Genomic DNA, 14,187 nt, shown 5'->3' on the forward strand with positions numbered 1-14,187 from the left:
CCAATTCTAAATCCTCACAACGAAGCTCTGGTCAATTGTTTCCCAAGCCAATGGAAACAGTTGACATTAAGCAAAACACCAGACCTATTTGAATGGGTCCATGTGTGCATCCAAGGTTGATAGTTAACTGCCAAAAAAGACAGAAGAGGAATAAAGCTTGATTTATGCTTCTGCACTGAATCTACGTCGTACTGCATAGATGCATGACTTCGGCCATAGCCTGGCGCGCACCTCCCAAGAACTGTAATTGCACATTGCAGTAACGCAACGCTGTGATTAGTCTGATTGGTAGCAACGCATTTGCAGCCTCTCCTCCGGTGCCTAGCAGCAGTACTAGTACAGGGGACTGTGACCTGTAGTTCCCCCAGTAAACACACCGCTGCTCTTCTTTGGTTATACTCCGCCGCTCTTCGCTGTCAGAGTGTCTCTGAGCTCGAGAGAGGACGGCCAATATGTCCAAAGGTTGGACACTTAAAACTTATAAAGGGTTTTCTTCAATGTCTGTGGAGTGGTTTTGGTACAATTCAATAAGCCAATGGGCAAAATGTTCCACAATAGCACCCATCACTGTACCAATGTCATGGTCTGTGTGATTGTAATACAACTTACCTCCTCATCTCTCTTTCTGCTGTAGGTGCACTTTCTCCATCTGAACCTCTGATGCCTGTTTTGACAATTTTTCAAATGTTATTTTCTCACAAAAGATGACACACATTGCAGCTACTCACAGCTATCAAATCACACGTATTTGTCATATTTGATAATAACACAGTGCAGTCAAAGCTCTCACCTGTTCCACCTTCTCTCCCTCCCAGCAGCTCTGCATCACCTTCCCCACTGAACCTGCGAAGACCACAGGTGTAAATGTATGCTAACGTTTTTGAGCTAAGTTTGAGTTTCTAAGCTAGGCTAGGTTAAGTTACCTGGGCTAACGTTTCTTGATATTTGGTTTTAAATAGCTTTTTAGTCATACTTTATATCTCTGCTATCTAAAAAGGTTACAACATTAAAGCTAACTATTGATATACAGCTACCTACTACCACAACTTACTCACCATTATCGTGACTTTTTTTTGTGCGGTAAATCGCACATCTCACGGAAGGACTAGCAGCTAACCTACAGCTAGGCAAACGACCAATCAAATGAATCCAGACTACTCAAGCTTGACCAATCAGGTTCCTTGTAAACACGACGTAGCCAATCAGGCTCCAGACACACACTGAGGACATTGATTAGTATTAATGAAGAATAGAGGAGGCTTATTAAACAGTTGGTGTACATTTATTTATATTTTATCCATCCATACAATAACATGTTTTCTATGTATCCTGTGTGGTGTATAAGTTATGAACATCAGCGTTGATTTATAGCCTATTGTAACAACAGCAGGCTATCCACTGTTAAATCAAATTTGCACCACTGTTTGGATTTTAAACAATTTGGATCAATTTGGATCTACTGGTTTATCATTTTTAAACAGGTGACTTGAGATCATTGTTTTAAGATAAAAAAATATATGTATTTCCAAAGGAACTGTCTTTATTTCAATGTGTGGCAAAAACTATGCATTTACCAAACCAAACGTTCAGCAGCAACTGAACTGGCAACCTGCACGTCCATGGTTATGCAGCCTACAGCAAGCGTACACTAAGTACGTTCTCATGTAGACATATTAAAGGGCATCTATCATTACAATCACTGTACCTATGTCACGTTGAAGCAGAGAAGGGGGACCCAAATGCACGAGACGCCAGGCAGCAATATCAACGGATGAAGTTTATTCAGGACCATTGGCTGGGACAGGCAAACATGGCAGGATCGGAGAAACACAACAGGAACAGGCAAACACTGCAGGATCAGGGACACACAACAGCAGATTAGTGGAAACTCAGCATTTGACTTGGCAATAACTGAACAAAAGACTGGACCTAAATACAAACTAAACTAACAAGGGAATCAGGTGCAGTTGGAGTAAGGTGGAGAAGCACAGGTGGAAGTAATGAATGGAAAAACACTACAAACAGGGAAGGAGCTGATTGACTGAAAATATAGTGGGAAGAGGTAAGAGCTAACTGGGAAGATGCGGTGCAGGTGTGGAGGGACGGCAGACTGGGGAAGAAGTCAGGTAACAGGGCTGGGCTAATTAAACATACAAGACAGGTGTGGTTGGAGGAGAACAAGAAAACAAAAGGGAAAACAGAACACCGAAAAAGGGCAAGGGACACCACAAAAACCTAGAAAACACACAAAACACAAATACAATGAACAACATCACAGGGCCAGGACACAAAGGAAAAGCTATTTCTGAGCAGTTACATATAGAAGTTACTGAGAGCCTCTGTCAGTTTTCTCTTTGTTGGAATGTTTCAAAACTATAATCCTTCAAATCCTTTGTAAAAAATTGACATTTTTCATGAGCTGGACCTCGACTCCTGGATAACAAATGGCTTTCACTCAAGATAAACTTTAGGCTATTGTGGAGAAATATGAATTGGTCAAAGCTCCTCGCAGGACAAAAACAGTCTTGTGCACAGGCAAGAAGAAAATGTCAAAACCACGGACAGAGCTTCATGGAACCATATCATGCTAAACTTGGTTGTAGCTCGTCCTGGTGTTTAGCGCTGTAATTGAACTGACTGAATTATTTTTATTGATTGGATATATGCTGTAGGGCTCATACTTGAGCCTTGCTTGCATATTGCTCATATACAGCATGATCTGTCGGGTCCTTTTTTATTTTTGTCGTGGCATGCACCAGGCAGTTCACCACACTGCTGTAATATTTTTGGACAAACTACCATTCGAACATTACATACCAGTTAACAATAGCCATCAATAACACAATGGGATGAAAATAATGATTTGCCCCACACGAAAAACCCCCCTCTGCATCAATTTCATCTCATGACTGGATGTACAGTTGTAAACGAACGACAGGAGATATGAAAGATCAATAGCCCCATCTAGTGGTCACATAAGATACAACCAGTGACCTTTCTCAGACCTCTTTGGTTTGGACCCAGGAACTGATACTCACTTTCTGGCATCATCTCAGCCTAAGGCTGTGTGCTGCTGCTGTTCTCACCACAAATTGTCTTGTACTGGGAAACTTACAGAGGGATAGAGGAGAGGAGGAAAATCCACATGCTTCCATGGCTTCGATGAGATGTAATGATGAGTTTCAACCAACAGATGTCAGACATAGTGGAGCTTTTTAGTTACCAAATATGAATTAGCATATAAAGTTTAAAAGCATATACACATGTACTACTTTTGTATTCTACACTTCAGTTTTAAGTTGTCGGTTTGAATAAATCTAGTATGTATTGTGCACATCTTATATATTTTCTCTGATATCTGGTGGTTTCTTTGTTTGTCGTTGTTGTTGTTTTCAGGCTGTTCATATTCTCAAATCCCCCTTCTCCAACACTCTCAACACTATTAAACCATGACCTCAGCTCCAATGTTAGTTTTGATCCTGATTCAATACACACACCACTTGCTTAATTTTGAGGTTTCCATGCACCGAAGCATCATTTCAAATAAAATCATTGGTCTCACACCTCACTGTCGCTCTATTTCTTATTATGCTCCATGATCCAGCTTGGATTCATGCCAAATGACAAGACTGACAACTGTCACATGAATTTCAATTTCATTACGACACATGAGCTATGTATCACATTTAGGAACACAAACAGTATGATAGTGGTGAAATAAGCTATTGGTGACATAAAAAAAATAAAAAATTACACAAAAAAATGGATTAGTAAAATAAATGAATGAATAAATAATAATAATAATAATAATAATAATAACAATAATAATAATAATAATAATAATAATAATAATAATCGGATAGTTCTTTGGAAATAAAAAGGATTGTTAATGTAGTAAGTGTTATGTCACCGTCCAACAGTGTGTGGCAGTAGTGCATCTTCTGAGCTAACTTCTTCTTCTTCTTCTAAGGGCACGAAGAAGAAGTCGGCTAACAGTAGCAGCTAGCGCCACCAGTTGCTGTCGTTATGTTAGCGAGTCTACCCTCAGTCAACCTGGGGAGGACAGCTCGGGAAGGCGGTGGCTTTCACTACTGTCGTCGAAGCATTTGGATAAGGTAACTACACTGTCAGATGGAGACGGCGCGGTCTGAGTTTAAAGCGTCTGTGAAACCGCATTTCCTGTGAGTGGCGCTCTCCGCCACACGGACTAGCTAGCTAGCTAACTGTAGCTGGAGTGAGACGGTTCTGCCGCGGTGTCGTTACTTGAGAGAACACATGCTAAACGCCACAGCTAACCTGCTAGCCTCTTAGCTAGCGGGCTAACGTCAATGCTGCTTTCAAGTGCTCCGTGAGAGAGTCGTCCACCGTTTACGTTGTAAATAACGATACGGCTTGCTTTGCGGTCCAAATAAAGTAGGGAAATCACTGTAAGACGGGAGAAATTAATAGTTTAAAAACCAACTAGAGCGAAAACGGCTGGATTAATGTAGTAAAATATTTAAGAAGGAAATTCGTGTCGGTTTGAGATAAATCACAAATCAGCTGTGAGGTAACGCAACATTAAAGTTAACTTAAGTTAGCATTATTAACTTGTATGCTCAGTAAAATACTGTAAAAAAAAATAAAAAAAATTCAGTGAAGTGCGACTTAAAAGACTTCGTCCAGGCAGGTGTGAAGCTGTAATTCAGTATCAGACAGAACAACCGTGCCTTGACTTGAACTACTCTTTCCTTTTTTTTTAAACGGAGCTGATCGGAACCGCAAGTCAAATCTGTTGCGGTTTGTTTGCGGTGCCAGCGCTAAGCAGACCAATCCAAGTCAATGAAATCCAGACATAAACACCTGTCAAGTTTAAAAAGTCTTTAAAAAGTGAGCAAAACATAGCAATTACACTCTTATCTGACAGCAGCTGGCATCCAGGAAACTCTTGACGACATACAAGACTAATGTTTTAACCACCGGTGACTGAGAGGCTGCCCACTGGATGACCCGGTGACCTTTCAGCACTCTTATACAATTTCATTTTTAAGGCAGGCCAAAGAACATGACTCATGAAAAGTTTGTCATACCAATGGTATGACGAGCTAACTGGTGGCTTTTAGTAAGACCAGTGCAAGGACATAAACATTTATTGTGGTTGGACAATTTAATTGGCTGTGGCATTCAGATGAAGCTGCCTTCTCAAGCCATTTGGGTCTGCCACTGCAGTTTAGTGTAAGCAGATACAATGTAGATTAGATTTAAAGGCTAGGTTAAGCCGCTCGTTATCTGCTCTTTGCTTTGGAGAGCGTAGGATCCTAAGGCACATCAAAAGTGCATTAGGTCATGGGTGAAAAATGGTGTCATCTGTCATTGGGTCCAGTAGATTTATAGTGACACTGACCAGTACCCACTGTGGAGCCTGATGATGGGGCAAAACTTCATTGAACATGAATACTGGGCTTCCATAGGAATGGTCACCCCCCCCTTTTGGCATATTTTTCTGTACATTTACAAGTGTAGTTTTATGTCACACACATTCTCAGTTGCTGGACTCCCATTGCTACAGGAGAGATACAGCTACTATTTGGTATTCAACAACTACACCTCCTGTTAGGCCATGACAGGGCCTCTTGGGAAATATTATAAATTGCTAACAAAACTTTGAAATCTTGATTCATGAGGTGCTTATATTTTACTTTCAAAAAGACAAAAAGAAACCCTCTCTTAAAAAAATGCCATTTAGTTGCACAAGGTAGTGGAGCGGATGCTAACTAGATGCACACTGTATGTATGAATGTCTAACTGTGACGTACATTTTAAAAAAAAGTTTTTTATTGTATCCTTACTTTAATGTTGGACATTCTTCACAGGCTAGTGTTTGACTATGCGGCGGGGGGAACAGGGTCCACGGGCTTTCCAGGCCCCGGTGGATGTCCATGCCAGTGCAGATGGCCAGGTTTACATGTTCAGGAGGAGGCCGAATGAGTCCGCTGGATCCTCCGATGATGAAGAGCTCAATGTCATTGAGATGCAGCCACGGGTTTACCAAGAGCTGGAGCAGGACAGACTGAGGAACGTCCAGCTGCTGGAGCGGGAGGTGTTAGATGGTGACAACCTCAACAAGCTCGCACTGCAGTATGGCTGCAAGGTAAAGATTTCCGATAGTAGCTGATGTTCTTTGTATATTTCTGGTGTTGTTCTCTTCAGTAGCAGTGATGACATTTATGTATCTTTATTGGTGTTTCTGTCCATAGGTGGCTGATATAAAACGGGTGAACAACCTTATGCAGGAACAAGATCTATTTGCACTGAAATCTATCAAAATACCTGTTCAGAAGCACAGCATTTTAACTGAGACTTACACCGACCTAAGTGACCCTGTACAAGAAATGCCACATTCATCTGCAGCACCAGCAAATCCTCAGGACAGAGCCAGAGCCCAACCACATCTACAGGAGGTCACAGACTTTCTAATGGAGGTGGACCACGACATTGAGAAACTGATTCAGACCACGAATGATCAAGATGACGATTTCTTGGATAACTCGGACAAACGGCAAAGGTTTGGTTTCAGAGGAAAGCGCCTGACCAGTCACGGTGCAGACTGGGGCATCCAGTGGTGGAACGCTGTAGTTGCCATGCTTCTGATTGGCATCGTCCTGCCATTATTTTATGTAATTTATTTCAAAACAAAAGATAATGGAGTAGTTTCACCAACAGATAGTACTGGTGCTGCACAATCAGCCAGCACGTCTTCGAATGCCTCGGTGACAACAGATGTGGCACATTCTCAAAACCCAGGATAGCTCAGACTAACCTGAATTTTTATTGAAGAATGTTGGGTTAGATGGTCTCAGAAGTAGGTGACAGTCATGTTGAATCCAAATTTCATCTCTGTGCAATACCATCATGTGTGTAGCCTCCACCAGCGAATGTTACCTTTTATTTTCCACTATAACTGTGATGCTTGAGGCAAACACTTCAGTGATTGTCTTGAAGTCAAATGAAATAGCTGCACATTCATTTTTGTGACATTTAAGACACTAACATTTGATCAAACAGCTTTCATACGGAGTACAGTTAGCTGAAATATTACTTTTGGTACTGTTTATTTTGGGATTTCACTTCTTCATTGTACTATATTTGAGGTATTAGGCTGTATTCATACCAAATCAGGCATTGCAGAGATTAAGTGCATGGTTGTACAGCAGCGTGGGAAGACACAACTGGGAGAGTATCATTATTTGGTCTATGAACTCCGTCTGGATAGCATTCGGCTGCCGGCTCGGGAGCAACATCTTCAAGACAGGTGTTCTCCATCCGCAACAAGTCTGCAGAATATTCTTCTTTCCCTGGTGGTGCAGTCTCCTGGAAGTGTAATGTTGTTTGAGGCACCAAGCAACATAATAGAAATTGTGGACCTCTGATTGTTTGTGCATGTACCTTTTTTAGCCTATGTGACAGTGTTTCTTTCACTTGTTTCATTTGTTTTTGCCACAAGGCCTCTGCGTTCGCACTGCCTGAACGCACTACACACATTCAGGTTGAAAGGGTGTACTGGCGTTTTCACTGCAATGCCTGATTTGGTCTGACGGCCTTAAATGGTCATGCAAGCACTATGCAAACATCCACCCGGTAGATATTTCTTTTGTAGGCTTTACCACAACTTTTCTTTCCAGCAGTGCCTGTTGCCAGTATCAACACATCAAGTGACATAAAATCCGTGTTTATGTATCAGGCGTAATCTTGATATCTGTCCCAATACAGTAATATATTTTTAGACTTTTGCCTAAAAACGACAACATTGGAAATGTATTGTTACTCTTTGAGGGTAAACTGTATTTGACATGGGTTTGAACATTATTTGTGTGCCTTATTTGATGTAACTTATTTTTTGTGTTTGTGTGTTTATTGTTAAGTTATTGCCATGCACGTCATGCCTTTTCTCTGGGTCTGGATACAGTGCCAAAAGTGTAAATTGTGTTTACAGTAAGAATTTGGTGCAATATACTTCACCATGTTAGATTGTATCAGTTCATTTGACAACTTACAGTCTTTAAAATACATGGTGTTACAGTTTGAAAATGTAATTTACTCATCTATAAGCTCTGTGAGTGAGCTCTGCGATACAGGAAAGTGCCTTAAACCTTCATTGTCAGGTTTGTATTGTATAGCACACGTTATCTTACATTGTTTGATGGGTACCTGGGTCCACCATGAACAATTGGTGAATTTTTGGCTTGTCCAATGCACTTTTTAAAATCTGAAGCATTTTAATTTAATGAAACTGGAAAATGTGTTATTGACATATTTTTCCAACGTTTAAGTCAATTTGACGTTGATGGATGTGCAAGAATGTTTTTATTCAGCATGTAGCTATTTGAATACAAACTTTATAGTGTGAGTGTGTCTCTGACGTGTACTCATTCACTTCATTTGTTAGGATCAGACATACAACTTACTGGGATGAAAATACTCACTAGGACAGCAAATATACAACTAGATACACATACAGTATATTGTGTAATATGTATTATGGAAATACCTCTTAATGCAAGGTTTAGTTTATGATTAGTTGCAGTACCGACAGTCACCAAAGGATGGCAGCATGCACAAATATTTTGTGTTTTTGCAGTGTGTTAATTATTGGAGAGATGGAGTCAGACAAACTTACTTCCTATAGCTCCTGACTAAGACTGCATGCAGGACGGGTGTATGGTTTATTACATCCTTTTTAAATACAAATGATTAAAATAGTCAAAATATTAATAAAATATAAAAGTTTATTCCTTCTCCCACATCATCTTAGCTTGATAACAAAAGTTTCTCCATCCATAGCAGTGTTATTTTACTTTCTCATGATAATCCAAGAACCTAAGGTAGTAATTTGGGAGAATAACAGCTCTTACACTCTTTTCAAGAGGCAACACGATGCTTTGAGCTGCTCATGTCAGTCTCTAAATGCTTGATGTACTATAAGAGAATACCCACTGCTTCAGACCTCAAAATGTCACCTTTATGATCAGATCTGAAAAGCAGCAGCAGGTGTAACCACATTGGATGTGAAGCTCTGAAGCCAAAACGTGCACGAGGTGAGGATGAGAGTGCGAAGAAGGAAATAACAGCAATCTGAAGAGTTACATGACCCAAACACCATACAGAGATTCTAGATTGATTGCCAGTTTTCAAACTCTTGCTTAATTTATTAATGCTATTAATGCTAAACTTCTGAGTCTTCAGAACTTGTTAGCCATCAAGCCTGAAAGACCTCCCTACCCTTTCAAGTGAACGAGTGAAAAAGGTGCTATATACATCATTCATATTGGTAGAAGCTAATTAACTATCATGTCTACTGTAGCCTGTAGCATTAACCCATCAAGTTACTTGTGCATTGAGAAGAAAATCAGCTCAGAGTCGAGTTGGAGGCCTTTAGCAGCCTGTAAGACATAACTCATGTGCACTAACATGCACACGCAGCCAACCCAGCTACCAAAACAAAGACCAGAGAAGATGGATAACTACATACAGGAAGTGTGACGTTATTCTCTAGTCAGGATGCCATTACTACACTATATCTTTATATTACATAAAGTGATTGGCTGCTATCTTAATGTTTAAAATCTCATACATAAAGCCTTTAAGTTACAGTATATAGACTGAGTTAAAAACATGAATACCCATAAAACACAAAGTAGAAATGAAGTATGATTTCACAAAGTAACACAAGCAGCAGGACAGAAGGTGAATTTAAAGGCAAAATGAATTGTTTTGTTTTCCCCATCTGTGCAGAAGTCAAAGCACAAGGTCAGCAATGCTCGCTGTGATGGTGACTGAACCTGGATATTCTGGATGAAAGACGGCGTACCCAAAACACTGCTGTCCAAACTTTTTGTACTCTAAATTTAAAGCCAAAAAACATCCCTGAGAAACATATTAATGAGATTCTAAGTGCTGTATCGCAGGGACCTGGACCGCTGAATAGATCAGGACGTTTGTGAATATGTAAAAATGTCCTTTAACTCTTTGAACATGCACGTTTAGGTCCTCCACGTCAAACAGTAGTGCTGTCACCCGCAACACAAGTGCGGGGGAAAACAAGCTTCATAAGGACTTTCTGAGACTTGAGAACAAAAGTTGTAGTTTAGCTCTTTTACTGCAGAGGCTCTATGCCTTTTATTATTCCATGACCTGAGACCCTCATCTCATAACTGCAGCTCACGAACCCTGCTCTGATGTAGCTCCAGGCCGCAGAGCTCTGGCGTCCTGCCAGCTCCCAGGCTGAGTCTTATCCTACTGTTGATACATGGCCCCCCACCCACCGACCCACCCACCCCAACCCCTCCGCCAACCTGGACACTTCTACTCCCTGCCTTTCTTTATTTGATGAAATCCATATCAAGTCTGCTCCTGAGGAAGACAGATTTACTTAATGTAATCACATTCTTACTGTCAACAATCCAGATATGGTGTGAATGATTGGTATTAATGTGATCAGGGTTTTTTTCTTCTTCTAGTGGACTTTGGCTTGAAAATAAATGAATCTACTTAAACCATATGTGTGCACGCTCTGTGCATGGGTGTGTTTTTGATGGTGGTGGCACAGAAAAGGCTGGTTTTGGATCCAGCACATTTTTTTAGGGGTAGATCTTGGCCTTATGGAGGTGGGGGCAGAAGCGGAGGGGGCTTTCCCCTTGAACAAAGCACAGCCATCCATCCAGTCTTGGGTGGAGGGTAAATAGAGTGAAAAAGATTCACGACCAACCCGCAGCTCTGCAGCTTTAAGAAGTTTGCACACTTGAGCAGCTGGCAGTGGGCCACTTGGCCAACATAAACAGCCGTAATCCTTTTTCCAAGGAGCTTTCAACACTCATCTCTCTGGCACATCGGCCACTGACTCACTCTCTCTCTCTCTCTTTCTCTCTGACATTCTTGTCTCATTGCAGTTCTGCAGAGCGGTCACCAGGAGGCACTGTGGCCCTTGCAATATAAAGGCTGTTAGGTTCATGCTGTTGATCATTATTCACTGCTAAGGTATGTGCCTTCCTTTGATTTTCCCCTGAAGCGAAACAGGTCTCAGTTTTCACTCTTTCTTAGTGGGAACGGAGGCTTAGTTTCACGATGCCTTGTTGACCTGAAGCCCACAGAAGTAGGGGTTGTTCTTCAAATTGGTGTTGACAAAAGCAAACTGGGAACATTCATACGGTTCCTGTTCCTCACCTCCGGACACTCTCATTCACATCAGCTTTTTCTGGTGAAAGGTTTGCAGTAGCTCTTTAAAGCTTGTCCTCACTTTTACTGCCAGATATAAACTCAAAGATAAGAATTAAAACTTAAAATTTCAGCCCAACAAGAAAATCTAAACCGTCCTTTATGTATTAATTTAATTAAAAGAGAACATAATTGTGAGGATTATGAAACAAAAAAACAATCTACAGGACTTCTGTGTGAGTGAGGCTCAGGTTTGTGTCTGTGGGGGCAGGGAGATCCAGGGTTTTGATTTCCTCTGCTCCCGGGGGGATTTGGCAGACACAGGGTAATTTGTAGTGAAATTTCCAGCACAGTTTGTTTTGCAGGTGGCTGAGAACGAAGGCAGGGCGTGGTGGGGAATGAGAGAAGCAATTTGCTGTCTGTGGGCTGTGAATGTGTGTATTGTTGCACAGCAGTAGGTTCAGTGTAGTGCTGGTATGTGCTATGGTCAGGGCTGGACTGATGGAAGGGAGGCAGCAGCAGCAGCAGCAGCAGCAGCAGCAGCAGACATTCAGGGACAAACCAAAAGCACAGCTAGTATATATGTTCAAAAGGTTTTCATTAAAATAGCTTTTTACATTTGGGGAATTGTTGTCAGCAAAGTTAAATTCATCAAAGTCACTGTCTTCGTTCTGAAAATACAAGTCACTCTTCACTCTTCTGAGCATGGAAAGACTATGTCAGATTGACACAGGCGTCACAAATCAGGAGGGGGGAAAAAAACAACGATTTCAATCTGCGAAAGAGGTCACATGACAAAGCAACATGAGTATGTATTCGGAGCTTCTTGCCAGAATACATTTCAGTCTCACAGTCTTCGGGGTGGATTCAATTAAAAACTCTTCTCTTTGAATCCCCAGCCAGGATTTCAATGTATAAATCCATGCCAGATGTTACAGCGCCACTTGAAGAACACACAAGGTGTTAAAGAAAGAGCTCAGATGGTTTAAATTGTTTGGGTTTCTTTCCCAGCATACCTTTAGTACTATGACAAACACATAACATATATCAGATAAAAACATTATCCTATCAAGGTATTTGTAATATTCCTCGATAGGATTTTTTTTTTAATGATAGGGGACTTGTTGAATATTGAAGAATGCATAATACATTGTACGCATGCTGTATGTTATCCCTTAAGTCTGACTGTGTAGGGAAGGGATCATCTGGAGACACAGCTGGCTGGAGAATGTGATGTTCTGTCAGTCATGTTCCTGCAGGGGCGGCTGTTTTTCTTTCGCCCCCGCTGTGGAGGAACCAATTGTGCAGCACCTGTTTTGCATTCCACCCGAGGTTTGAGGGCTCCTCACTCGAGGGACGGTTCCGGTCAAACTACACAGACACAGTATATGAAGGGAGGAAAGTTATATAGTCTTTCAATTATTGTTGAATCCTTGAGACACCTTGTAGATAAGAGTATGCATGAGCTGCACCAACCACATTATAAACATCTTCGCAGATGAACATTTAAAAATATATATATAAATGTATTTCTGTCAGTCATCCATCTAGTCATTGTCTTTAGCAGTGGGTACTCAATTTTAAATATTGGTAGACATAAACATTAAATTAGTTGGTTAATTAATTTACTGTAGGTAAAACTTTAATAATACAGAGATAGATAGGCCTTAAAGTAATATTACAGTATTTTTAAGCTATATTACCATACATGATATATATCTTGATATTTTGAAGTCTCCTCAAAAGCACTTTATAAATGCTAGGACTGGGCGACAAAATCAAATCTTACAATAGTTTTTGACCGCATACCTTGATATTGATATTGACCACAATATAGTAGCGACGACTGCTGGTATTTTCACAAGATATCAAAATATCATAATAAAACCAGGAAAAGATGATTTAATGACTCCCTAAATCTAAGCTGATATCTAGTCTCATATCACGAAAACGCTACAATATCGATACATTTCTCATTCCTAAGAAATGAGATGTTGAGCATGTCTTTTCTCATACAATCGTCTTATTTATCTTGAAAAATACAGTACATCCTATATAGAAATCCAATTATAAGAAATACCATTAGGCTATAGGCATGTTTGTGACATTTTTAAATAAAGTAGATGAATTAGAGTAATTTACACACATACAAATACTTCTTACTCGTACAGGCTGTGTAAAATTGCCAGCATCTTTTACCTAATTCTACAACTCCGATAGTTTATAGAGTAGAATAATAGAATAGATGACTTATCAATGTGATAGTTTTACAGCTTCTACAGCTTTTTTGTCACAACTATCACCTAAATCTATAATTCAGCTTTACTTGGTACTTACATGGTTAAGAATTCACAAGGTTTTTATTACTGCACGTCAACACTTTAGATAACAGTTTTAAAAAAAGAGTCTAACTGCATCTTATCGTAAGTGGCGTTCCTCACGCTCTCATATAAACTTGCACTCCATTGTGTCCTTGTTAGCTGCAGAGGACAATGTGAAATGTTGGCAGGAAGGAAGAATCCATAGAGACAAGCATGGATGAGGAGAGGATAATGGTTTGGACATGCTTCTCGAAAGCACTGGATGCAACTCAACTGAGCACCTGCTTGGCTTGAAGGAGCCCAACAAGACATTAACATGAGGAGGAATATGGGCTCAGTGCTCTGGTCGTATATTACACCTGCACTGCTGAGGAAATTAACCCTTTAGCTGCAATGTTTAAAATGTATGCCCCAGAACTGACCGTAGCTTCGCTTGCAGGAGCACCAAGAAGAGGCAAACATTTCCAAAAGACTGAAGAGTCAAACCCCTCCGTGCACAACAAAATATAATAACAATTCATAACACACAACAGCTTTTCTAAGAACACAACAACACTTTACAAAACACGGCAGCTCAGAAAACACAACAACATTTCAGAAAACACAACAACATTTCAGAAAACACACCAACATTTCGGAAACAAAATGACATTTCAGAAAACACAACAACATTTTA

At 40.5% G+C, this 14,187-nt stretch overlaps 1 protein-coding gene across 1 annotated transcript; it reads left to right on the forward strand.

Annotated features, from left to right (window-relative positions):
- Positions 1-4,026: 4,026 nt before the first annotated feature.
- On the forward strand, positions 4,027-8,386 carry lysmd4 (LysM, putative peptidoglycan-binding, domain containing 4). The gene is made up of 3 exons (XM_073472029.1): positions 4,027-4,115; positions 5,853-6,130; positions 6,237-8,386. The coding sequence occupies exons 2-3, from the start codon at positions 5,867-5,869 to the stop codon at positions 6,786-6,788; spliced, it is 816 nt and encodes a 271-aa protein (XP_073328130.1). The 5' UTR covers positions 4,027-4,115; positions 5,853-5,866; the 3' UTR covers positions 6,789-8,386.
- Positions 8,387-14,187: the final 5,801 nt, after the last annotated feature.

This window comes from Pagrus major, chromosome 8 (assembly GCF_040436345.1).
Source record: "Pagrus major chromosome 8, Pma_NU_1.0".
In the NCBI taxonomy this organism is placed as follows: domain Eukaryota; kingdom Metazoa; phylum Chordata; class Actinopteri; order Spariformes; family Sparidae; genus Pagrus; species Pagrus major.

What these genes read in the sequence shown, in the direction of transcription:
- lysmd4 (XM_073472029.1), top strand. Translation starts at nt 5,867, where the DNA reads ATGCGGCGGGGGGAACAGGGTCCACGGGCTTTCCAGGCCCCGGTGGAT. An exon ending in CACTGCAGTATGGCTGCAAG is followed by an intron (nt 6,131 to 6,236) that starts GTAAAGATTTCC and finishes TTCTGTCCATAG; the next exon opens with GTGGCTGATATAAAACGGGT.